The sequence below is a fragment of the Dasypus novemcinctus genome, chromosome 6 (assembly GCF_030445035.2).
Source record: "Dasypus novemcinctus isolate mDasNov1 chromosome 6, mDasNov1.1.hap2, whole genome shotgun sequence".
In the NCBI taxonomy this organism is placed as follows: Eukaryota; Metazoa; Chordata; class Mammalia; order Cingulata; family Dasypodidae; genus Dasypus; species Dasypus novemcinctus.
In genome coordinates, this window is record NC_080678.1 from 69032858 (window position 1) to 69060114 (window position 27257).

Consider the following 27257-nt stretch of genomic DNA (forward strand, 5'->3'; position numbering starts at 1 on the left):
TCTAGCAAAGTAAGAGCAGATACCCCATTTTTCAGTTGCTTGGGGACAGAAAGAAAATAAAAAGCTACTTTAATTTTACTCTGAGAACATAGCTAAAGTGATATCATCTTGATTTTCTAATATAAATTATATATGGAGACAAACAAAACTGCTGTGTTCATTCAGTTAGTTTAGGCAAATTCTGGGAACTGTTTAACACAGCAGGTTATGTCATGGCCCAAATTTAGTCTTATTTATTCTATTTGAAATATTAAAAATCTGTACCTTCTGAGTTTTTATAATTCTAGTTTGCAGAGATTAGGAAATGGGTAAGAACAGATGTTACCTTAAGGTTTTGTGTTCGTACCAACTCACTCTCTACATGCTTATGACAAGTTACAGTAATACTAGAACCACATAAACCTGCCTTCCTAGTTGCTTTTGAACTGAAGGATGGGAATTATTCAAAATAAAAAAAATAAACATGGAAAACTGTAGGAGACACGTGAGTTATGTGAGCGGCAATCCATAAACTAACAATGGAAATGGCTAGTAAACATGAAAAATCATTCAACTGCACTAATAATTAAGTATTGCAATTGGAACACTAATGACACAAACATTCTTCAACTATGAAATTGGCAAAGACATGAAGAAGTTAATACTCAGTGCTGAAAAGGGTATAATAAGGTCAACACGTTGCAGAAGTGCAAACTGATTAATATGTTAAGGAATGCAACTTCATAGTATTCTTTATCACCAAAGCAGGGAGATTTCCTTTAATGTCCAGTTTTAGTTCCATGTATGTTCACACACACACACACACACACATATTAAATTTATATTTTAAATTTGGGCCCTAATACTACTCCCTTGTCTCAATGCTTCCTATTCTCTAGAAAAACACTGAAATTCTAAAGGCTTCAGTTTGTCTGACTTCAGGATGCTTATCTTCCCTCTTCGGGGAGGAGAATCCTGTTCAAATGAGGAGATTCTACACTCTAATATAAGGAAGGAAGGGAAGAAAGGAAGGGAAGGAGGGAAGGTCAGAGGGAGGGAGGAAGGATGGATTTCACTCAATTCAGAGTAACTTGGTAGCTTCCTAACCTTGAACAAGTAGTATAACTTCTGTGAAAATGAGAATATCCTTTTCACAGTGTGGCAAGAATCAAATGTGATAATATATATGAAAGTCCTGTGTAAATAACAAATCAACACACATCTTTGGAGATCTCAAAATTTTCATTTTTTTTTTTTCACAGCTTCTCTTCAGTGTCCTTAGATGCCCTTCACAGAGTACCAGTATCTTATCTCTCATTAAAGAGACAAACCTGCTTCATCGTTATTTTAATTCTTACTAAATTTACATAATTATACCATAGTATGGATATTTTATTTTACCCTCCAGGCTGCGGACAACCCCCACCATGTTTTTCCAATAGATTAACATTAACATTTTCTATTATGCTTCAGTTCACTGAGGCAGAAATGCCATAAACAGAAAGTCTGATGGGCGAGTGCCCCCTACCAGAGAGGCTTGCACGTTAGTGCGCCCCAAGCACCTGAGTCAGGGTAGATGCCTATCATTTAGACAGATGACGCAGCCCAACTTACATAAGCATCCCTACCAAATGGAAGGTTGGTGCAACATCTAACAGAGGATTTCCTCCTTAAAGTTTAACTTTTTCATCAGGTTGCCTTTATAAAAAATTTGAAACAGAATATTCTCCAAGTGGAGGTACAGTTTGCTATATTGAAGTTAGAATTTGCAGTTACCTTTTTAAGCTATCTTATCCAGACTCATTTTCTGTGATTAACATGTAAAGGAAGGGAAGCGGACTTGGCCCAGTGGTTAGGGTGTCTGCCTACCACATGGGAGGTAAGCAGTTCAAACCCCGGGCCTCCTTGATCCTTGTGGAGCTGGCCCATGCGCAGTGCTGATGTGCATAAGGAGTGCCGTGCCAAGCGGGGGTAACCCTACATAAAGGAGCCCCACGAGCAAGGAGTGCGCCCCATAAGGAGAGCCGCCCAGCGTGAAAGAAAGTGCAGCCTGCCCAGGAATGGTGCCGCCCACACGGAGAACTGACGCAGCAAGGTGACACAACAAAAAGTGGACTTCGCCCCGTGGTTAGCAAGGTGACGCAACAAAAAGCAGACCTGGCCCAGTGGTTAGGGCGTCCGTCTACCACACCGGAGGTCCGCGGTTCAAACCCTGGGCCTCCTTGACCCATGTGGAGCTGGCCCATGCACAGTGCTGATGTGCGCAAGGAGTGCCCTGCCACACAGGGGTGTCCCTCTAGTGTGCCCCATAAGGAGAGCTGCCCAGTGCGAAAGAAAGTGCAGCCTGCCCAGGAATGGCGCTGCACACACGGAGAGCTGACACAACAAGATGACGCAACAAAAAGAAACACAGATTCCTGTGCCACTGACAACAGAAGTGGACAAAGAACACACAGCAAATAGACACAGAGAACAGACAACTGGGGGGGGAGGGGAGAGAAATAAATAAAAAATAAATCTTTTTTTTAAAAAAAACATGTAAAGGAAGAGTTTGGCTTTGAAATGGATGAAAGAAAGATGAATTGTTTCCCTAGCCCCAGAAGGAATCTTTTACTTTTACATGTCTTGGAATGGCAATTTCTCATTATTAAAAAGCCTTTGTCCTCCAGGTTATGGAGAAAAATGTGTTAAAATGACAATGGGAGCACAGCACACTGTGTAAAAATGACTTTTGTTTTCTTCCCCAAGGTGAAGTAATGAAAGCAGAACTACAGCAGGATTACCAAACTGTGAGTCCATTCATTTCCCTCTGCTGCACTGCAGATTCTTTCTGACCCAACCCCTGTGTCCTCAGTGACTTGTAAGTATAGAAGGCAAGCGTTCCCTTTAAGACTGATGCAGCAACTCAAAGAGCAGATGAGGATATCTACTGCTTTTAGGAATTAAATATTATGATTCTGTTGGTGCCCAATATTAAAATGTTTCAGTCCCGGGTGTTCTGGAGAAAAAGGGAAAAAAAAAACAAAAAAACACACAAAAAAACTACATTTCATAGTGTGGGAGCATGCTGGGAATACAGATGGACATTTTATGGCTTGTCTAATGCTTGCCTATTTTAATAAAGAGAATAAATTACAACAGCAGTGCAATTTCATTCTCTACTCCATGTGTCGTAATTTAGTAATAAAAGTAGCCCTCTATACTGGAATATTATATCTCTCTGTATTGTTCAGTTTACTCGAACCCTGGCTCTAATATGTATTTATCCAGAAGAGCACATCAGCTAAAAGGAAAAAAGAGAATATCTCTAGGGGCAATATGGAATGTGCAACACACATCCTTATCAAGGGAGAGAACAGAAGTACTTCTTGTCTGGTTCCCATGAAAACCACGATAGAGCTTCATCTGAGGCATGGAGAGGGAATAGAAAAGAAGAGTGTTTGACCTGCTCTCCCATCACCCTATGGAGATATCTTAGTGATAAGTGACCAAGACAAACACTGCTTCTCTCCAAATACGGGGTTGGGATGGAACTGAGCTGTTCAGTTTCATCTATAACATTTGTTGATCATTTTACTAAGTTTATATTAATTGATCATTTATTCCACTTTATACACAGAGCGTGTATATACTAAATAAAGTTAGGGAATAGTCACAAAGGATGACTGGCAATTTTTTTTTAACCAGAAGTGGAAATTAAAATATAGCCAACTAAAAATTTAACAAGACTTTATTATTTGAAATAATTTTTTTTTTACAGACTAGAAATTGACTTGCTCATCCTTTAGTAACAGTTAGACACTGAGGATGCTCTACTGTATTTGAGAAGCAATGGACTGAAATTCTATATAGCCAAGTTTTAAATTCCCATTTTTGGCCTATACGTATACTTCTAAATGATACATACGGGGGAAAAACTCCTCAAAAGAAAAACCTAATTTTAAGACCCTTCTTTGATATGTCGTTTTGATACATAAGCCTCTAAGAATTAACATTAAGATCCAACTATGGTGCTGGAAATGCTAACACTGGTTGCTGTAAGTGGAGGAGGAATATTTCTGGGAAGGGGCACAAGCTTTCGGGGGTGATGTAAGTGTTCTATACCTTGCTGGGAAATGGGTTCTATGATTATATACATTTGTCAAAACTGATTGAACTATTAATGTAACATTTTTTGTGATCTATGTATTGAAAAAAAGACAATTAAAAAACTTGCTACAAAGATTTTTTAAAAACTGATTGAACTATATACTTGGGAATAGTGCATTTGACTGCAAGTAAATTATATATACCTCGATTTTTTAAAATCCCCCTGAAAACATTTAAAAATTAAAAAGATTCTAAGCACAGAATTCCTTTCAGAATTTTCTGGGCATATAAATACAAGGCAAGTACAAATTAAAAAGGATGACTTTTGCTGAATAAAACATATATTAAAGCTGTGTGGGGTTCCTGGTGCTACACACTCCCACTTTATGAAGACATTATCATAATCAGTTTGTTGCTATGGGATATAAGCAAATATTGCTGAGCATGCAATTAAAAATCCCTACATTAAATTGCAAGCTCAAACTAAAATTCTGGGAAGGCATCCCCACTGCATTTTCCACGCTGACATAAGGGACCATGGGACTTCCCAATTATATGTGAAGTCAATGTCCCAGCTGTGGTCTACAGCACAAAAGAATGAGTCTAAGAAGGCCTCTCTCTATATAATGTGTGTGTGCTCCATTTTATAATTGGATATCCAAACTCAAAAAACAGGTACACAAGAATTCTAATGTAAAAGGATTCCTTAAAAATACCAAATGCCACTGTATTTTACATCATTCCAGTCATAGAACTTCCTGTTTTACATAATTATCTATTGTCCTGAGCAGAAGATACCTGTTTTATCTTTCAAAAAACCCAAAAAACTATGAACTACTTTCTCTCATTTTTTTCTACTTTCACTCTTAACTATGCTAAACTCCTCATATCAGTTGAGGTGTGTGTTTATTTCTGCTAAACTAACAACTGCAAATACTAATATAAAAAATGGCAGGGGGAAACGGACTTTGGCCCAGTGGTTAGGGCGTCCGTCTACCATATGGGAGGTCCGCGGTTCAAACCCCGGGCCTCCTTGACCCGTGTGGAGCTGGCCCATGCGCAGTGCTGATGCGCGCAGGGAGTGCCGTGCCACACAAGGGTGTCCCCCGCGTGGGGGAGCCCCACGCGCAAGGAGTGCGCCCGTGAGGAAAGCCGCCCAGCGTGAAAAGAAAGAGCAGCCTGCCCAGGAATGGCGCCGCCCACACTTCCCGTGCCGCTGACGACAACAGAAGCGGACAAAGAAACAAGATGCAGCAAATAGACACCAAGAACAGACAACCAGGGGAGGGGGGGAAATTAAATAAATAAATAAATCTTTAAAAAAAAAAAAAAAATGGCAGGCTATTAAAAATACAGATAGCTATACAAACACACATGAATACAAATATATAAGAAAATTAGAAAACATATAAATCCCATGAATTTTAGAGTAATGGTATATCCTTTCCTGATAATTCTGGCTTTAAAATGAAGGCAACATTTTTCATCAAAATATTATGTATAGGGAAGTGGACTTGGCCCAGTGGATAGGGCATCCGCGTACCACATGGGAAGTCTGCGGTTCAAACTCCGGGCCTCCTTGACCCATGTGGAGCTGGCCCATGCGCAGTGCTGATGCACACAAGGAATGCCGTGCAATGCAGGGGTGTCCCCCACATAGGGGAGCCCCACGCAGAAGGAGTGTGCCCTGTAAGGAGAGCCACCCAGCACGAAAGAAAGTGTAGCCTGCCCAGGAATGGCACCGCACACACGGAGAGTTGAAGCAACAAGATGACGCAACAAAAAGAAACATAGATTCTCATGCCGGTGACAACAGAAGCAGACAAAAAGAGGAACATTTAGCAAATAGACATAGAGAACAGACAATGGGGGTAGGCGGGAGGGGAGAGGAAGGAGAAGGGGAGAGAAATGAAAAATAAAAAAAATAAAAAAATATTATGTATACTTAAAGTTTTAACTCTATGTGTTTATTCTTTATATTTAGCTAATTTTAGTGAGACCACATAATATTACAGTAAGTATAACTAACACAGCTGATTTATAAATGGGACTGTGGATGAAAGGGGTAGTATAGGCATATAAATGTCAATGGAGGGAAAGATAGAGAATTATCTAGGGACTGAACAACATAGTGAACACAGAGTGAATAAAGACTGTGGATAATAGTACAAATACAAGAATGTCCTTTTATGAACTAGAACAAATGCATGTAACTATTGCAAAGGTAGTAAGAGTTTAGTTATGCATGGGAAAAATACAATTGGTATAATTTATGGACTATAGTTAATAGCAATATTGCAATATTCGTGCATTAACGGGAAAGAAAGTACTGTGTTAATAATATGGGGGTATGGAAAAATATGCCAAATGTATACTATAGAACATAGTGGTAATAGTTTGATATTATTATGAGAGATTATCTCTCATAATCTGTAACAAATATTCCATAATTATGTAACGTGTTGGTGAAGGGGTGATGTATGGGAATTCTGCACATTGTGCATGATTGCTTTGTAGGTTCATAACTTCTCTAATGAAAACATATTAAAAATATACATTATGTATACATTTGCAGAGTGTTTCATAAAAGGTCAACAGAGTATATTTTAATATTCTTGCAGAAGTCTTTAAAGTACAGTTCAAACTTGAAATATTCTTTCAAAAATAGTAGCACATCTCCAAAAAGTAAAATTTGATGCATGTTTATAATCAATTTGGCAAATTTTCACAGCATTCTTATATCTCAAGTGTAATCATGCCTATTTTTGCTAGTGAACATATTTGCAAGAGAAAACTATTCCATTAAGTTATGTTCAAGATATTTACTTTCTTTTCCATTTTTTTAAACTTCAGAAAATTAAACTTTTAAAGATGTTGAAACTTTTAAATATGCGAAAAAGTAATGTATGTATTAAATGACTGTGCAGAGTTTACTATGGATGATTTTCTTAATATTTTTTCAGTTTTAAAAAATCACTATAAATATACTGCTCTCAAAATGCAAGAATACAATAAAACAAGACTCTGCTCTCAGAATTTATTATGACTACAACAAAATAATTACACTGTATGGGAAAGCATAAACAATGACATCACAATTCTTATGAAGATGGTCAGAATCTAAATCTGAGAAGCCTTTTAAACAGCATTTTTAATATTCATCATTCCCAATGAATGACAGTTTAGACAAAAAAAAAAAAAAAGAATGCTTCAATACTTTCCAAAATAATTTAGTAATTATTCTTCAGGATTCTAATTCATCAGCTCAGTAGATTTCTGTTTTCCTGGGTGCTTCAACTTCAGAACTTGGTGTTTATGAGCTGGTACTGAAAACCCAAGTCAAAAGCCATCCTAAGATAACATTTTTCACTTTGTAAAAATACTGGCAATAGTTTACAGGAATAGGGAAAGCAGGAGAAAAGGGTGTATCCTATCCAAATCTATCTATCTACCTATCTATCTATCTACCTATCTATCTATCTAAAAATCCACATCTCTCAGCCATGTCTCTACCCTCTGCCCTGATACACCTGCTTCCATTGTACTTTATGCAATTGTTGTTATCAATAATAAGACTATATTAATTCTTTTTACTTTTTCTATTTGCCTTAATAGACTGCAAGTTCCCAAAGGACTAGAAGCTTATCTGATTTGTCTTTCTATCCCAGGGCATACAAATATTTATTGAACTGAAATGTTGCTGAAATGTGGTTGAAGCAAAACAATGTGTATGTTTCACATTCACTGTGCCATAATGAATATTTCAGAATTTTGTCCTTTTTATGTCCTTATTGGCTAAATTTTCTGACAGTCAAAATATTCCATATACTTGTTACTTTCTAAAGATTCAATCAATCCATAAAAGTTATTCCCGAAGAAGCTGTTTACCTATTAATTTGGTTAGCTTGAAATATATGAAAAATCAACCTCTGATATATTTTAACATTTTACATAATTTGTTCCAATCTAGTATCAAGTGATACTGAACTATTTCTATGTGTTTTAGTGAACTGAATTCTAGTGAATACTTTCATGATTAAGAAGGTATGAGAAGAAAGCAGAAATAAAAATGAAGGCAGAAGCCAAGCAGGAAAAATAAAAATAAAAAGAGAACCAAGTAGGGCATATGTTAATACTTAATAACTACTTAGTACATGATTTCTCAAAGTGATGGGTAAAGTACTGGGAGATATTGCAATGGAAAATGCAGAAGATAAAATATTAGATTGAAGTTTTTACTACTTTATAAATCTGCTGTTTATGTATGTTCCAACGTATTTGCACATTAGTCAAATCCATAGATGTCAAATGCCAACTGACTTATAAAACTAAAAGAGGAAAGATTAAAAACTACATGCAAAACAAAAACAAAGTTCCCAAGAAAGACTGAAAAGGCTCTCAGTTGTCTTCTCCCCAAAACGACTCTGATCTTGGCCCGCTTATGGGTAATGGCAACAGCAGAGGATGTGCTCCATCAATATCTTAGGAGCTGGAAAATCCAGGTGTTGATTCTGGGTACCAGAAGAGATCTAAGAATGGAGTTGAGGGGTCTCACAACTAGGTCCTCTGAGGACTTGCTAAAGAAATAGGGAATATTTAGCTTGGAGAGAGGACATGGCAGGAACATATCACCATCTCCAGCTATATAAATAGCTGGCCCATGGGTGGACATAGCAGGATGCTAGATTTAGTCTCAAAACAAGAGACCATATTATCACAAAATTAGAATTGTCCAGAAATTTGGTGAGCTCTGTTTAGAGGTAAGACAGTCCCCATCAAAGGTGTTGGATAAACAGAGATTGACAAGCAATTCATGGAACGATTGCTGAAGAGATGCAGGCACTGCAGGGGCCCAGCTCAGTGACCTCGAACGTCCCTTTCACCTCTATGAGTCCACGACTCAAGAGCCTCTCTGGGAATTTTCCACACAGTTCTGTCCTTCAAAATGGATGTATTTGTCCTGTACATAAGTTCTATAAGGTTCAAATTTGGATTGCTATAGCAGCTCTTCTTTATATTACAGTGAAATCATTCATTTAATCACTCTAATAAAGTGATTGCACCATACATTTTAATCTACAGTCTATGGAAGTCATTACTAATATTTTAAATATGACTTGAGTGATTGGTACGAAAAAAGAGCCATGTTAAGTGGATTTTTTTTTTTACCCCAGTATTCATTGTAAAACAACCTGAAATAACGATTGCTGTCTCAATCATGCAAATTTGAGTAAAATGTGACTCTTGTGTACATAAAAAATGTTAGTAATGTTTAGTTTTAGTTTAGTAATTCTCCCCCGCTCCCCAAGTAATAGTGGGCCCCCTTTGGTTTGTCAAGAGAAAGGGAACTAGAGCTAAATTGGAGAGTTGTAACATTCTGTATGTTGGTTTATGTGCAACACCTGGTCCCCTGGTGGAAGGCAGGACTGAAGAGCCAGCAGCTGAGCCAGGGGGCTTCTAAGGGAATGAGATGGGGGAAACTTTAAGTCTCTTTCTCTTGGCCAAGGTGGGGTGTGAGGGAGGAGGGACAGATTTGGCAAGTCGAAGAAAGGAATAATCAAAGCAGGAAGGCAGGTACATAAGAGCGACGATCCAGAGAGGTAAAAGCGAAGCACAGAAATCAGGCCCTAGGTTCATCCCTAAATAATGAAAGAAAGAACTATTGCCCAAAGTTGATTTTTATGGACTTTCCTATACTCACCATGGCATGGCATGTGCAAGAGGTCACTGTGCTTAAATGAAGAGGGAAGAAAATTTAGAAAGAAATGGCCCATCGATGAGACTAGAAATTAAAAAATGGGAAATGGTCTTCTTAAAGAGAAGAGGGGTACCTTAATGTAAACAGGAGGCAAGGCCCTCGAAAGGGGCAAAGCTGGGAGGGTTCCGGAGACAGGTATATCCGACTCTTCCAACCACCAATTCTCATATGCCCTTGGGGGGAGGGGTTGATGGGCAACACTGTCCCAGTTTGAGAACAGAAGTTCCCACATCCTGGGAAAGCCCTCTGTCCTGGGCAAACGGCGTCAGCTGGTCACCCTATTCCCATGCGCATATGACACCTGTTGAGAGAAGAGAGCCTCTTCTCTCACCTGTTGGCAGCCACTACCCTAAAGGGATCTCAGATGAGCTAATGTTGGCTAGAGGAAGGCTGCGGCTCTGGGCAGAGCCATGCGCTCCCCAGGCATTTACTCCCAAGCATTTCCTCCTTCTGCTTGACGGGGCCCAGGGGGGGCCCAGAAGGGAACGCCCTGTGAATCAGTTATGGTCTTGACACGACGAATTTGCAGTCCAGAAGGAACATGAGGGACTGTTGGAACTGGGAAGAATTTCCAAAACGACTGAATTAGGGGCCTCAACTTAAAACAGACAAGCAAAAAAGGGTCAAAACCCAGAGGCCTTGCCAAGATTCAAAATCAAGACTTCTGACTGTTTTTCATCTAGAGGTCTTCATATGCAAGAGACTATAATTCCATGTAGAATATCCTAAAAATCCTAAGACATACAAAAATGTTAAAATGATCATTTAGAGGAAAGAATTCACTTCCATTCAGGTAGACCCATGTTTCAGGGAGAAGGTGGGTTTAGAGATGAGCCCTAATAGGGGGATTTGGGCGTGTGAGAACAAGGGAAGGAGGTATTGCAGGCAGAGCCCACCACTCAAAGATCAGAGTTGGGAAAGGAGGGCTACATTCCTGGAATGTTCTAGTAATCAAGCAGTGAACAAAAGCGTTACAATAGGTATTAAACACCGTCAAAAATTCTCCAAAAGGTCGTCTTTGCTTTGACCATAATTTTTAGCAAGAAAACCTATCTAAGAAGTAGGCTTGCTGGCTTCAGTTGTCCCTGGGAAGCTGCATGCTAGAGGCGCCTCCAGGGTACTTTTGGGAGAACTGCTAAAGGTGAACCTCGCTGACTAGTTGCCTCCAAATGACTTTCACTCTGGAAGTCAGGCAGCCACCAGGAATGTGAAGGGAAACCCATTAAGGCCTACCTGGCAACAGCTCATCACACAATACAGAAAATCTAGAAAGAAGTCCAGGAGAAGTGGGGTGGGGGAATTGCTGCAGAAAAAGCTAGGGCCATACTGAGTGATCTTGAGAAGGGCATAGCCCTTCTTGAAAACACAAGCCTCCCTACACCAAGTTCAATGTTCTCTCCACAAGTCACATTTCTTTCAAACAGATTTAGCTCTGGTTTTAACTGTCTGTTTTGGAAGATATGGATGTAGATGGAGGTGATAGATTCATACACACATATGTGTACATCAATATGTAGATATAATGTATAAATACACAAATATTTATTTACGCACTCATTGCTTTGTAATTAATGTCAGCAAATCGACTTTCCCCATTTTAACTGACATCTCTCACTAAACATGCTTAGCATGAAACAAATTCTCATTTCTTCCAAGTGGATGAAGGAAAGGGGAAAGGAATGGGAAGTGGGAGGATTTAACAGTTGTCAAATCACTGCATTTTGCCGCTTCAGTTCAATTTCATTCAGCCTTCATACCTTCTTTTTAGAGAAGGTCTTATTATAGTTATTACGGAACACATAGGCTCAGAGAGGGTAAGTAACTGACTTAAGGCTACACAGGAAAGCTGTGACAGTGTTGAGATTCAAACCCAAGCCTGACTCCATAACTCATGCCCATGTCCATTCCCTCATTCCACAGAGGCACCAAAATTCAGTTTTCCTACTATTTCAGAAATCTCCAGCAGCAGGTTTTTTTTTCAAGTGGATGAAGCATTATGTTCAGGAATAGCTCATGTTGTATTAATAATTTAGGCCCCACTAAAGCTGAAATGAAGCTCTGGGAAAGCAGGTCAAAGCAGAGATTGCCAGATGCACTAAGAATACTCTCCTTTCCTGAGGCCACATGCAAAATCCTAACTAATCCACCAGAAAGCAAATAGATGCATAATGTCTATCAAATGCCAAATAGATGGCTAGATATTTATTTTAATCTTCTCCTACAAAAAATCTATTGAAACACATTATGTAATTACAGCAGGCCACAGAAGGTTCTTCCATGGGGAGCTCTGGCCCGAAAGAGAGGAGCAAGAGGAAGGCGTGCTGCCTTAACCCCACTGCAGAATCAGGAAAACCCAGGCCAGGCTTACACCGGCCAGGTCACAACACATTCAGCAGCGGGAATGATATTTTAAACGTATTCACAGTCACCCTCAAGGATCCAATTTCAGCCAAGATGAGGCACATTCGAAACCTTTTTTTTCAGGGATAAGTATTTCTTGTATTTGCATTTTATAACAAATCGATTTTATTGATCCATATTAATAAAGCATACATCCATCCAAATTGTACAATCAATGGTATTCAGTGTAATCACTTAGTTGTGCATTCATCACGTCAATCTTTCAGAACATTTTCACCATTCCAATAATAATAATAGACAAAAAGCCAACCAGCAAACACACACATCTGAAACCTTTTGAAGTGAATCATAGACTGGAATTGAGAAGGATTAGCAGGATCCCAAATACTATGCTCATGAAGACGAGTGAAGGTGTGGATTTCATATGCCTGAATTCCCAATATTAATATATTACTTTTATTTAGAATAAATGTGGATGGAATCAACGGGCATAACGAAACCATTTTTTTTAGATGGCAAAGATGACTCCAGCTAAAGAGGCACAGTAGAGCGGGGATCACTAACAACGGCCACGCTTCTACAGAAAGAAATTAATTACCTTCAGCATTTTTAAACATCGATATGCTTATCTTCCTGTTACTGCAGGAGCAGGCAAATGTATTTTGAGTGTTATCAGAGCTAAATAAATATATTCATGATGCTATTGAATCAGGTCACAGTGGCCAAGCCACTGCACAGGACAGCAGGTTCCTCCAGAAGGTGGGAGGCGAGGAGGGGGCAGTGTGCGGCCGCAGCGGCAGACTTCCAGCACATCCCGTCTCCTCCGACCCAGCCGGCCAGGGAGCAGAGATGTGGCCAGGAATTAGGAGACTGGACTTTTCAGGGATTTACTAATGGAAAACAAAATGTTTGTTCAAGGTTATTGTTTTGACAAATGTTGCTTCCCTGGTCAGTGGTAAATCCCCGGTGCCAATATCAATTAAGATCTTTTTGTGCCTGATTCAAAATAGTTCTGCGCTTTGTAATGATACTTAACATACCCATGGAACATTTGAAGATAAAAAACGTAGAGCTTAAACCACAAACCATTATTTAAAAAGCACTTTTCATCCAATTTTTTTTTTACTGATAAAACAAACAATAGCATTGGTAATGAGGGGAGGCATAAAAATGATGCAAAAACTGATTCAAAAATAAAGTAATGAAAAATGAAAGTAAAAAGCCTCCTCCAAATGCGAGAACCTTGTATGACTGATGAATAATCTACAAGCAGAAAAGTTAAGTAGGGGCTTAGAGTTCGGTAGCTAAGGGTTCAAGCTCTGTCTCTGTGTTGCTCACTGTTACTGACAAATTCAATTTCTAAACTTTAATTTCCTCTTCTGCCAATTGGGAATAATGCATCGACTCAGAGAGTTCATTCAAGTATTAATTGAGACAACAGTCTTTGGTATATACCAATTATTTTATTGTAAATGGAATGTAACTGTTGATACCAGGCTTCCTATTGATTGCAATTGATACTTGCTAGGAAAGTGTTAAAAGCATCTTTTTCTAAATAATACAATTTTTTTGAGGATTCCAATTTTTGCCAAGTTCCCTCTTATTCACTGTTCCAATTGTCAAGGAGGAAAAAAAAGATCACCTTCTCTTTTCTATCCTCAGTCTGGGAAAATCTGCAATGGCTCAATTCTAACATTTTGTCTGTGTCATAGGCTGAAGAAGCTTATTGCTATTAGTCTTATTTTCTTACCATTTTATAAATTGTATTTTAATTTCTAATCTGAGCTCTGAAAATTAGCCTGTTTTGAAGCACTGAGTTATTTAAAGTTAGCTTCTGCCTCAGTTTTCTTACAAAAATAAGGAGAAAATGGAAGATGTTGACAAACTTGTGGGAATACACTAATTTCAAACCATTATAAATCAGGACACACAAAATGATTTCACTGCTTATCTTCAAAAATACAAACCTTTTGAAAAATAACTATATTAAAATATTCTTTATTTTACCATTACTATGATTATGATCCTGTTAAGGAAGGGAGCATTTCAAGTAAATGCATGTAATGAAAAGTGGTTTGAAGTTAAGTAAATTCATTTATTGCACTGAGTTAAAAAAAAAAAAAAAAAAAAAAAAGAACCACTATCCTCCACACCTCATTCTATACTTTGCTCTTTGGGGAAAGAGTTAAATCAAATACAGACTTTACTAGGGATTTTCTAGGAAGAGCTAGTTCAGCTTGGCATTTCATCATGGTTCAGGGAAGATTGTCCTCCGAGAACCCAGCATTCCATGGAAAATGGTGCTCCCAGTGGTGGCTCAGAGGCAATGCCAGGTCTGGGAGGGAGTGAGGGGTGATAGAGTAAGCTGAGAATCAGTCAGTCAGTCCTGGGTGTGAATTTCTGCTTTGCATTTATTAACTGCGCACACTTGGGAAAATTGTTGAAACTTTCAGAGTATAACTCTCCTAATCCAGAGAATTGGGATAACGATATCCAGGTCACAAGGAATCAATACAGTAATCTACTTAAAGCACACAATAGAGTACCTGCAGGCTGTCTTTTTCTCAATGAACCACAGCCCAGTAAATAAAAGAAGGGTAAATTCTGCTTCACATACCTCTGGTATCAGGAATCTTACTGTACTTCTTTGAAAAGTAAATATCCACATAAAAGTCTATCTGGAAAACATCTAAGAAAAGATGTCCAGGTTTCAGGCTCTCTTTTTCTGTTGTTTAGAAAACAATTGCTCTGCCACAGTGTAGTTCTAAGTGGCAGTTATTGAATTTGCAGTATCAGGTTGAATATTTTAGAAATCCCAGCAAGTAAAGATCTGGGAAAGCAGTGAGAAGGGAACGCACTGGTAAAGGAAAACAGCCAACAGGCCGTATTGCATTCTGAAGTCAAAGTGATATGAAATGAAAGGTGATAGCGGAAAGTGCTAGTGGCTCAAGCAATTGAGCTCCCACCTACCACAGGGAGGTCCCGGGTTCAGTTCCCAGTGCCTCCTGGAGAAGATGAGCAAGACAGTGAGCTGGTATGACAGGCTTAGGCATGGTGAGCTGATGCAACAAGGCGATACAAAGGGGAAAGACAATGAGAGACACAATAAAGCAGGGAGCTGACATGGTTCAAAGCCCTCTCTCCCATATGGGAGGTTCCAGGTTCAATTCCTGGTGCCTCCTAAAGAGAAGACAAGCAGACACAGAAAGCAAACAGCAAATGGACACAGCAAATGGATACAGAGAGCAGACAGCATACAGGGCGCAGACAGTGCAAAACAATGGGGGGAGGGGGGAGAATAAAATAAAAGTAAGTCTTTAAAAAAAAAAAGAAAGGTGATAGCTCTACAACAGTCAGGTTATTCATTCCTCCCTCAGTCTTCAATTATCCTGAAACTGTAGTCATGCCACCTTTATCATAGCCATTCTACCTAAAGCAAGCAAACAATTGGTTGATAGGAAATTATATATATTACATTACAGTTTGTAGACATATTGTATAGGTAACATTTTGTTTCTTCTTAATAATTACAGTATATTGTGAAGAATCTTTCGTTACAATTAAGTACTTTTTCCCTATAAATATTTGGACATTTATGCCCAAATCTGCATTTTTTAGAAAGAATCCTTCGGTACCTCCTCTTTCAGTGCATGTGGTTCTTAAACTTTTCTTTAATATCTACCTAGGCTATTATGTAACTATCTAGAGAAGCTAATTAATAATAGTGTTAATGAATGGAGAATGTAGTTAACATATGAGACTTTGGGAGTTTTCTCAAAATGACAGATTTAATTCCCTGAGGGCCATGGAAAAGTTTGCAAAGGGCTGGACTGCAGGATTCAAATGGCTCTTGCGGGATGTTAATCTATAAGTAAAATTTCATTCAACAAAGTAATTCAGCCAATAATGTTCTGAGTGCTAATGAAGAATAAAAGTTCTTAAACGTAACCTCCCTGTTTGCTCAGTTCCTTCACCTCCTTCTCAGCTACAAGTTACATTTGAATGCCCATATTTTGAGAGAGAGGTGAAGCTAGAAACCCTTGCTAAGAACTCACTTAATGCCAAGAACCTAAGAAGATGCCTTTATTTATGATATCTCTACTTCTTACAACATGCATGCAAGAAATAACAGCCCCATTTAATCAACGAGGAAACTGAGACACAAAGAAATTTAGGTCAAGGACACAGAAACAATTAGTAGCATCTGTGATATGAATCCACAGCTAACGCCCTTTCTTTTCACTACCTGGATGATTGTAAGAGCTCCTGAGCCCCTCCTCCCAGCAGCCTTCTCTTTATCATTTGCCTGCTTTATTAATGTTTTTGATTCTCAACCAAAATTTACCATGTTTTCATACCCTCTTCGACTGGATAGAATTCTTACAAAATCACATTTCATTAGTATAAAGGAATGTTATTCATATGACTGAGGTCACGGAAAGCTTTTAAGGGGTATCTACTCATGACTGCAAATAATGTTTCAGTGCCACTGAATTTCTATAGCTAGTAACTCTTGAACTTTCTTCATTACCACCCTCTTCTCGCCTAGTGCTTCCCCCCCCCCCTTCTTTTTCTCCATACAGTCCATACATCCTTCTTTCGATATTTTGATGCTGCTCCTTGGCTTTTATCCTGCCAAAAGGCAAGCTATAGGCCTGGCAGATATGAAAGTTTCTACTCTACCCATTCTGATGGTCATCACCTAAACTCAAATAAAATAAAAGATGACTCTAACTAATCAGGAGGTCACCCATGACTGAGAAATAATTTATTAGACCAAATTAAATCTAAATTGAAATCTATATACTTTACAGGCAGCTCTCATATTTGCCAATGATGATCCAATCTCTTTCATGATGCCACGTTGGGTCCATGACAAAATGATCTTTAGTGAATGAGCTGAGTGCTAGAAAGAAATGTGACTTATATGTAAAAGATTGCAGCTTAATTTCTATTGCTTTGCTTTCAACTTGTCTACTTTTAATACTTATTTGGGTAAAACTGTAACAGATGCTTCTTTTCTAATGTTACCTTTCTATACAGATAATTCTTTAGAATGAAGTTTGTATCATGGAACTGATGCTTTATCATTGTACTTAGATATGGTTCTTCAATACTGAACCTTTACAACAATAAATATATATAAGCCAACAGTTCTATTTGTTTTAGTGACTGGATTTCTCTTAAAAGTATTTTAAATGTAAAATTACAATAGATTAAATATAATGACATTCAGTATCCAGAGTTTCACTTTATATTTAAATAGTCAATTTATGAAAATTCCAATTGCTAAACAAGTTTGCTTTTAACATTCCAAAGGTGTTACTTCTCTTGACATAAGAATTCACCAAGGATGTCCGTTAAATAAGAACCTTCCTTAAGAAAACCTCTCCCATTCCAAGCAGGATCCTTAGAACCACATGACCTTGGTTCCAGGCCCAGCTATTTCTGTGACCTGAGCCAAGTCACATAACAAACTTAAGCTTTGGTTAACGCCTCTGTACAGGGAGGTAACACTTATGTCATTGTAGTGTTGACATAAATTTAATTTAAATAAGATGAAGAATGCAAAAAGCATAGGAGATCTACCAAATGATATTTACTTTTTTTCCTTCAGTCCTTTTCCCCATCTATGTAGAACAGTAAAGCAGAATTTAAGTAAAAGGAGAAAGATGGGGTAGATGGGCCTGTAGTTCTCCTTCTTTATATCACAGTTCCCTAGTACATAGTAGAGGCACAATAAATCTTTATTAAATGAATAGAGGCAGATAAAATGTGATATTGTGAATATTATGTCTTTCTAATAAGTTAGTTAGAAAGAGAATAAAGTACCACCAAATGTTCTGGGTTTTTTTTCTACCAGGTATACTAGTGCTAATATTTTCTGAGGGATGTAGAGACATCCAGATACTATAAGGAGGGCAGACAAGCTCGGGAATTTTGCACTGTCAGTGCGCCTTACTCTGCAATTTACATTCTCCGGTGTAATAGAGTTAGTCTCATTTATAGTTTTCCTATACATGGCTCTTCTGCCCCTTTAATCTGAACCCATAATTTAGCACTATACTTGTTAAATATATATCCCAGAGACTTAAATCTTTGGTCCATCCTTGTGCCAGCTGAGCCCTGAATCTCAGGAAAGTTGCAATACCTACACTCCAGTTCATTGGACTTACCCTAGAAAAGCTAAGAAGAAGATGATGATGGACAATGCCCATCCCAAGGAACACAGAATGTCTGCAACTGCAAGCAAGGTAGTTCTATCCATCAGCTCCATTGGACTTAAGCTCCATTTCAATTAGAAACAGAGTGAGCCTCATCATCACCAAATCCATAAGATGGGGGAATGAAAATGGACAAAAGTAGACATTATTATTCTATTATAGACATTATTATTCTAGCAGTGGAAGAATTTTTATCATTGATATAAAGGCAGTGGCCACCAGAGGTTCTAAGGGGAGGGAGAGGGAAGAATAGGTGTAATATGGGGGCATTTTTGGGATATTAGAATTGCCGTGCATGACAATGCAATGATAGATACAGACCATTATATATTTTGTCATAACCTACAAAATTGTGCAGAATAGAGTGTAAACTATAATGTAAACTATCATCCATGGTAGTAGCAATGCCTCAATAACAAATGTACCACACTAATGATGGATGTTGTTAATGTGGAAAAGTGTGGGAGTGGGAGGGGCATATGGGACTCCCCTAAATTTTTATTCAACATTTCTGTAATCTAAAGCTTCTTTTAAAATAAAAATTAAAAAGAAAAAAATTCAATTAAAGAAAAGCAAAACACACAATAATATATCATCTTGCTAACGGAAAATATTAGAAGACAGAAAAGATCCAGGGCCTGAAGAGTAATGAAAAAACAAACAAACAAACAAAAAACAGTCCTTCAATAGCTACAACATGGTAATGACAAAACTAATCAGAAATATAAAAATAACACCTTCAGACAATGTGTAATTATACCTAACATGATATTGCACTGATTATGATATTAACAGATCAAGAGCAAGAAAGTGTTAGTGGGGTTTTTTTTTTTTAGTGAACAGATGAATTTATTGAAAAAAAATTAAAAAGTACCATGATAGTAACACAGAGCATAGAGAACCAATCAGCTGATGAGTTTTAGTTAACTGGTTCCCCACTCCTAAATTTCATGGAACATCAAAGGAAAAAGGTTTACCAGCTTTCCCATGACAGAGTCAAGTCTTCTTCCATTCATTCTTTTTGGGATGGATGGAAGAACGGAGATATGCTAGATGTGCTCCTAGGGAGTTTACCTCCTGGACTTCCATGAGTTGGCTTGTTGGCACAATCCCTCAAGGCTCACATCCACTCATTCTTCTTTTCATGTGTCTGTTCATTCTTAGCAGCAGCAACAACCATCTCCATTCTAATATTAACTCATTGAAATTTCATTACAACACTATTGTGAAGAACATACTATTATTACTTTCATTTTGCAGGAGAGGAGATTGTGGTATAGACAAGTTAAATGGTTTCCCCAAGATCACAGAGCTAAGTGATAGATCCAGCATCTGAACTCAGACAATCTGATTCTACTATCTGTGTTCTTAATCCTTATATGATATTGCCTCTCATCCATCCATCCATCATCCATCCACCCACCTACTTAGCAAGTACTAGCTTGGTCATACCACTGCTGCCCTCAAGGAATTCATAGACTCCATGTGAGAGATACGTAAACACATAATTACAGTGTGGAATATCAAGTATGTTCATAGACGCATCAGGCTCCCTAGAAACCTTAAGTCTAAACTGTCAACAGACCAGGTTCCCTTCATCTCATAATGGTCCTCACTATCCTATTCGTACAACCTCAGCTGCCACAGTATAAAACCTTACCCTACCAGGCATCTTCCTACCATGGGTGTCACAAGTGCCTGGCCTAGGTTAAAGACTGCAAAATGTCAAGAAGCACCTAGCTTCCGTAGTAAGAGAAACACTATAATTCAAGTCTTTTGAAATCTGTTCTTAAACACTTGAATTGCTTTAATCTTAAAAGAGACTGTTAGAGTTTCATTATGATAAACCCAGTGGTTAAAATACAGATTTCAAAGTCATATTACCCAAGTTCAAGTCTAGGTCTACCACCCACCAGCTGTACGTCTCCCAGATAATTTGTTTCTTCTCTTTAGGCCCTGGTTTTATCTGTGAAAAATGGGGATGAAATAATACCTTCCTCATAGAGAAAAAAAATAAAATAACCCATGGGATCACTCAGCACATAGGCTAGCATACAGCAAGTACCAAATACACCACTGTGTTATTAATGCACCAATGTGTCTTTGAGGATTTGAAGTCCTGGTGTTGGTAATTTTTCATTTCTATTTTCTAAAAGGAAAAAGGAAAAACCTTTAACAAAACATTAAAATTTTTAATTGCAGAAGGTAAAAAAGACAGACACACTAGAAAACTGGGGTACATGGAGACATCAAGTCTGTTATCTAAGACTGAGATGCCTGAGAAATAGCTTATTATTTGGAAGATTCTCTAAATCAAACCCACTTTGATATGCAGCTGGGAAAATACACACTACATATTCTGCATTATATAATTGTTAAGAGCACATGTGAGAGAGTCAGAGGGCCCAAGTTGGATTGCCAGCTCTACCACTAATAGGGGACCTTGGATGAACTGCCAAAAGGCACATACCTCAGTTTCTTACCAGTAAAATGGGTGTAATAAAAGTACTTTCTTCATAGGGTTTTCTTGAAGATTAAATGAGCCTCTCCCTATTAGGCAATTAAAAACCCTACCTGGTACATAATAAGCACTCAATACATGCCCTGGGAGAAAGGATATATGAATCCAGGAAAATTAATTCTTCATCTTCCTCTTCAAGCCAGAATCTTGGCAGTCACCCTAGATACAGCTCTTCCCTCTCACTTCCTACATACAATCCATTGCCAAGTTCTATCGAGTCTTTCCCCTAAATATCTCTTGTATGCATCATCCCCTTTCTGGCAGAGTCTCTGCTCTGGTTCAGTCCCTCAGCATCTTGTGCCTGGATCAGCATCCTGACTGCTCTCCTGCTGCTGTCTACAGCACTGATGCTTGCGTGATCATGCCCAACCATAAAGCTCCTGACACCCCGTCTCCCTACCAACACCATTAAGGTCCTTTAACGACCCTCCCAACTTTGATCAGGACAGTTTCCAAACCAAGTAAGATTTCATACAAAGATCATCATGATCTGGCTCAAATCTACATTTCCAGCCAATTTTCCAGCCAAATACTCATGCCCCCTTTGCTCAGGGCATTCCACAAAGCTATGTTTCCCACACAGAACGATGCACACTCCTCTCCTACTTTTATCACTTTGGCCATGAGAGTCCCTTCCTGCTGCTTGTCTATCTCACTAACTCCTACAAGGCTCAGTTTCTCTAAGAGCCTTCTCTGCTCAGTTTCTCTAAGAGCCTTCTCTATGCCCATTTGAGTCGAACTGGGGGTCATCTGAGGGCTCCTATGGCTCCCTTTTCACACACTATAAAGGGCGATGCATGGTGCTCTTTTCTCTCTCCCTTGCTCTGCTGGGATCTACTTTACTGTTGCCACTATGTCTTGTTTAGCTTTGTCTCCAACATTTAATGCAACTCCTGATCCACAGAATTCACTCAGTAAGTGTTTGTTGAGTGAATGCATGAATGCAAGGAGGAAGTAATGAATATTCATTCCTGCTCTGCTCTGATTAGCTGTATGATAATCAGAAAGATATTAATCATGGAATTAACTGCCACCTCATTCCAGAATCTAGCACATGTCAGGCATATAGTGGGATACTCCATAAACGTTTCCTTGTTTAATATGGATTTCCTTAGGTCACCAAGGATTTTTTTTGACAGAATGTAGCAATGTATGTACAAGCATACACTCATAACCATATTTTTAAAACATTTATTGAATAGATTAGAGTCAACTCCTCTTTTCCCTCACTATCGAAATGTATTTTATCATTTAAATGGGGAGAGGGCAAAACATCCAAGTCACAGCACACAAGAAGCCAGCGACAAGGGAAGTGCAGGGACCGCAGCTGGAACCATAAGAAAAGCACTGCGACATGTGGCTCTCGCGGTTGATGGTAGGTTGGGTCATCTACTGACCTCCACTTGTGGGCAGGGGACCTTGCTGGGGGCAGGGGACATAAAGTGCTCCTTTCTGCAAGTTGCTTAGTCAGGGCAGGGATCCAATATTAAACTACCCAAAGTCACTCAGTCCGCCTTTGGCATACTTCCCACTTGCTGCCAACCTAAGAAGCCCATCAGGAGAGCAGAAGTCTGAAGGGGAAAAATATGTCAGGGATATATGTCAGGAAAGGGTAGATAAGGGATATTTGTAAAGGCATTTGTAAGTAACTTTGAAATTAGATACGCATTAAAACTTTTTCATTGTTGCTTCACACTGGAATAATTGGTGATAAGATTAAGGGTTCATCTACCCAGATGCCGATCCTTTCACCCATATACGAAGCTTCCCTTTTTCTTGATATTACTTTAATTATAGTGCCAAAAATAAAGCATATCCTTATTGAAATTCAACTTACTATATTACAAGTTCCTAGAAGATTCCTACTTCCCTCCCTCCCTTCCTTCTTTCCTCTTTCAGCTGGTATTTAATTCATGGTTATCAATATTCACAATAGTACAACTCATGGGGTTTTAAAAAATCTGATGAAATGTGAATCCAATGTAAAGTCTACATATGTATTATGACTTTATTATAATACTTATTAATATCCCATACTCTATGATGCTGTGTCATATAGGTATAATCCAAGAAAGGTATATCTTGGATTTGCTCAAACCTGACTTGTAAGTGCTATTATAGACCAAACTCCTGATTTTATAAATTAGGTACTCTTCAAGATTTTCCCAAGCCTTTCTATTTTGCAATTTTATGAGAGTGCTCACTATTACTTTTATGTAACTAAAAGATCCTAGAAGATATTTTTGCATATGAACAATAGCAACTCTTCTCATAATCATCAACATAATACTTAAAAACTGCATTTTCAATTGGCATGGGGCCTACAATATGTGCTAAGTAGCACACAAGTCTTAATTAGGATCTTAGAAAAAAGGTAAGAAAAAGATACCCAAAGCTCCAAAAAATACACTTTTTAGGGAAGAAGTGTTATAGATGCCATGCCATTGGAAGAAATCTAGCTTATGTCTTCAAAAGAATTTAATCTTAATTTTGTACATTAGAAGTAGGCCATTAAATAATTTGACCATAACATTATATCTTCTAGTATTCATTATATCTTTGATTGGGAAGATACATATTATGCTGCATAATGAATTAACAAGTACAATAGCAATGAAAGTATTATCCATGAGCCACTTTCGGGCGTTACTCTGTAAGTGTCCGGAGAACAAAACATTTAAATCGGTGTGCACATTTACAATGGCGATATTGATATTTCTCCATGTTCCCATCTGGTTGCTAAGAGATTTACATTGGACAGACTCTGTTGTACTCACAACAAAGCATTTTGGTCCACAAAGCATTTGCTTCAGATCAGTGGGTCCAGAAACTCCCTTTGCCTCACCTCTTCCCTATTTTGCTTCCAAGTCAAACAGGGGCCCAGGCACAAAGGCAGCAGGTCCATTGTCGCTGCTATAGATACTGCTGTACAGAAACTGCGTTGGCTAACAACTCTCAGATCAATGATCAGCATTAATGACGACACTGGAGAGTTATAAAAATATATGTACCCTTCTTCCATGTTCTCTCAGAAGCCGGTTTCTGTAGTGGGAGTGGGGCAGAGATGTTGGAGACAGGGGGATCATTTGTGTCCTACCCAAAGACAAATCTAATCAAATTGGACCAGTACCAAGCAAACTATGGCAATTTCATAGCAACTATATTGCGAAAGCCTTTGAAATACACCTGTACAGAAGACCTTAACCTAAGTTTGCACTTTTGTGAAAACATATCAAGAATTTTTGTTTTTTAAACCAGAATAATGAAGTGGGAACTATCTATATTTAACATCTTGCAGCAAAACCACCGCAGGCCTCCAAATTCAGTCCCATAAAATCTGCCATGCCACAAAAGGTAGAGGAGGCTTTCCCTAGATGCCAAAAATATTCACAGTCACTCCCCAAAGAGAGGTAGGTACATGTGGTGGACAAAATCTGCATGTCATTAGAAAGCACATGCACCACTGCTCTGAGCAAATTAAGAGATCTGTCCCTTGGGAATTCTCACAAAGACACATAAAAATGCTTTATGACATGACTTCAGATCACAGACTTTCAGTCAATTTTTATTAATTGTCGTGGAGGAAAAGTACTTTGGGGCCTCACTGGGTACCTAGGAGTCATATTTAAGGGCACAGCTACCTAACACTTAGTACTCTCTGGCTGTAATAAAACGCCAGTGACCTGGAATATTCCTCCTATTTTCCTCTTCCCTGGAATATCAGTAGGGGACCCCCAAAACCCATGCTTTGAGCTAAAACAATTAGCATGCTGAAGGTTGCAGGTCCCTGCCTGTCATGGGAATTCCTGCATTGGGAACAATCTCTCTCACCCAGCCAGGAGAAACAAACCAGTGATTTTAGCTGTACTTGACAAAAGAAAGTTATTTCTAGCAGCTCTTTCCAACGTGCTCCCTAACTAAAAGCACCTTATAGAAATAAAAGGCAAAAGGAAAGAAAGAAAGAAGAAGAAAAAAAGGCAAAGCAGGAAATGACTTTTCTGCTACGTCTTTCAGGTCACAGATCTGCCTGAGCAACATACACATGTGACAAAACCGGCACAAAAGCTCCTTTTCCACAAGACAGACCTCCGAGAAGTACAAAGCTCACTCTCTGGCCTCTCCCTCAAACCTAAGTCACCGCAGCACATTTAACCTTGACTGGGCTGTGAAGAAACTACTTTTAACTCCCTTGCAACGCATCTCGGCGTCATGGAAACATGACCGTGCCTATGGAAAGGGAAGGCGCACCTTCCGCATCGGCACTGCAATCACCCCCCATGTAGGAGAACGCCTTCCCTGGCCTTGCCAGTCCTATGGCCGTGGTCTTCCATAGGCTTTGATCGTCTCTTTCTAATTTACACCCCCAATTTACACTCCACACAGCATGTAAAAGCAGTCCTTAGGGCGTCTAACAGATGCCAGCAAGAGATTAAAACTAAAAGTCCTGGCAGATATATGCGCTGGAATACATAGTTACCTTTTTCTTCCGATCCCGGGACCGCTTCCGGTGTTTCCTTTTTTTCTCAGTCTCCTCTTCAGCATTGATTTCTAAATCCCTGTTTTTCTTTAATTGTGAGGCTGCATGAGCCATAATGCATTTAAAAAGATCCTCTTAAGCGCAGCTTCCCGGTAAAAGGTGATCTCCTCAGGCACCTTTGATCAGGCTGACAGCAGCATTCCAATCACTGGAGAGAAACCTCTGACTAGAAGCAGGAAGACATTCAAAATGCAAAGATGCTGTAGAAGCTGAAGCTTTTACAAACCAAAACGAGGGTTTCCAGACTTCATCCTACACCTTCCTCTACCTGAACCTTCACAAGAGAGTGCAGCCATCGTAATGCATTTACCGTAGTGAAAAAGACAGCTGGGACAGAGGAAGCTGTATTATGGCTGTATCCCCTGCCACCAGCTGGAAGTGTCTAAGTGATTCCTCAGAAGGGGGAATGCTGCAAAGGATGCTCCTCTGAAAGGAAAAAAATCAAGTCACCACACATGCAGAAGCAAAAATCCAGCACTAATTCTGAAAATCTATTTTAGAATCCTTCAAAAAAAAAGAAAGGGCTGCAATTTATACATCACCGCTAGATCTGCACGGAGCATAATTTAACCCATAATAGAATGGAGCAGTTCCTACTTTAGTTTAACTGCTGATGGTGACAAAATATATAAAATAAGACTTCAAAAGCCCACTAAATTTTGCTATGGAGATCCTGACTGCATTATGGGGAAAACAATGCATGCATTGCCTCTCTCAACAGTGTGTCCTTTATGCTGAACTATCAGCCTAAATGCATTTAGTGGGAGAGGACTACAGAAGGGCTTGTTGTCTTTTAAAAACAACATGCTTATTACAACGCATCATACAGAAAGACGTGATCATGTTGGTGTATGGAACAGATGCCTAATTCATAGGAGGTTCCTCAGGACTCTTCTCTCATGTGGTCTGAGGGTCAGAGAATAGGGAATCTGTGCTATAATCACAGTTTTTGAGGAGCTGAAATGGGGATTTGGCTTTTATGTTAGGGTTTGCTTCAATCACCTTACTATTTTTGCCACCTGAGTCCTCGGTGACTGCAGCCTCTGAATATTCATTATGTGAAGGGAAGCATCAGCAGTGCTGGAGGCCTGCTGGGGCATCTTCTGCTAGGATGTACATGCTGGAAGAAATTTAATAAGTCGGGAATCATTTATGTACACAGTATGCACACAACTTCACCCAGATACTGCCGAAATGCTATCCTGGGCCTAAAACATGTGGGTCCCAGTAAGAAACCCTAAGTTCATCAAGGAAATCAGCAGGAAATACTTATGTGTGCTTCCAGGACCAAAAGGTCATTACTTTGGAAATTGGTGCATTTGACTTTGCAGGGCAGATTCCTGAAGTGCATGAAGGATAGAGCACAAAGTCCAAAGTCGCCCTAAGATGTTTTGGGTGATGTTCTCTGGGGTGCCGGTCACTTGCTTCATCAAGAGTATCGGGTGTGAGTTTCCAGAAACAACTCCTGCTCATATTTATGATTTGGAGATCAAAGTTCTTTCTCCCTCACTATCTCTGCCAGGAAGAGAGAGAAAATGGGCTGGGGAATATGCAGGGGTTATGGTGTCCCATTACTACTAAAAGTGGACTGAGAACTTCTCCTGGGCCTTAGGGTGAACTATGAGAACCACTCCAGTCAAAGAGTTCCCGAGGACCTACTGTGTGCTAATTTGCTTTCTTGCCATGGAAACTATCTTCAGGAGGAATCCAGGGATATTTCCCTATTGCCTGTGAAACCATCCATCTGACAAAAGGGAAGTAAAATGAATGAGGGGAATTAAATGTAGC

At 39.0% G+C, this 27257-nt stretch overlaps 1 protein-coding gene across 3 annotated transcripts in view; it reads right to left on the reverse strand.

Moving 5' to 3' along the window:
• ANK3 (ankyrin 3) overlaps positions 1–26222 on the reverse strand; it is a 345711-nt gene extending 319489 nt beyond the window's left edge. The window contains exon 1 of one of the 3 annotated variants that reach the window (XM_058298890.2): positions 25410–26222. In XM_058298890.2, the coding sequence (XP_058154873.1) occupies positions 25410–25523 (114 nt within the window). In that variant the 5' untranslated portion in view covers positions 25524–26222. The remainder of the gene's footprint in view (positions 1–25409) is intronic. The other 2 variants (XM_058298891.2, XM_071215805.1) reach the window with 2 other exon arrangements.
• Between the last annotated feature and the right edge of the window lie 1035 nt (positions 26223–27257).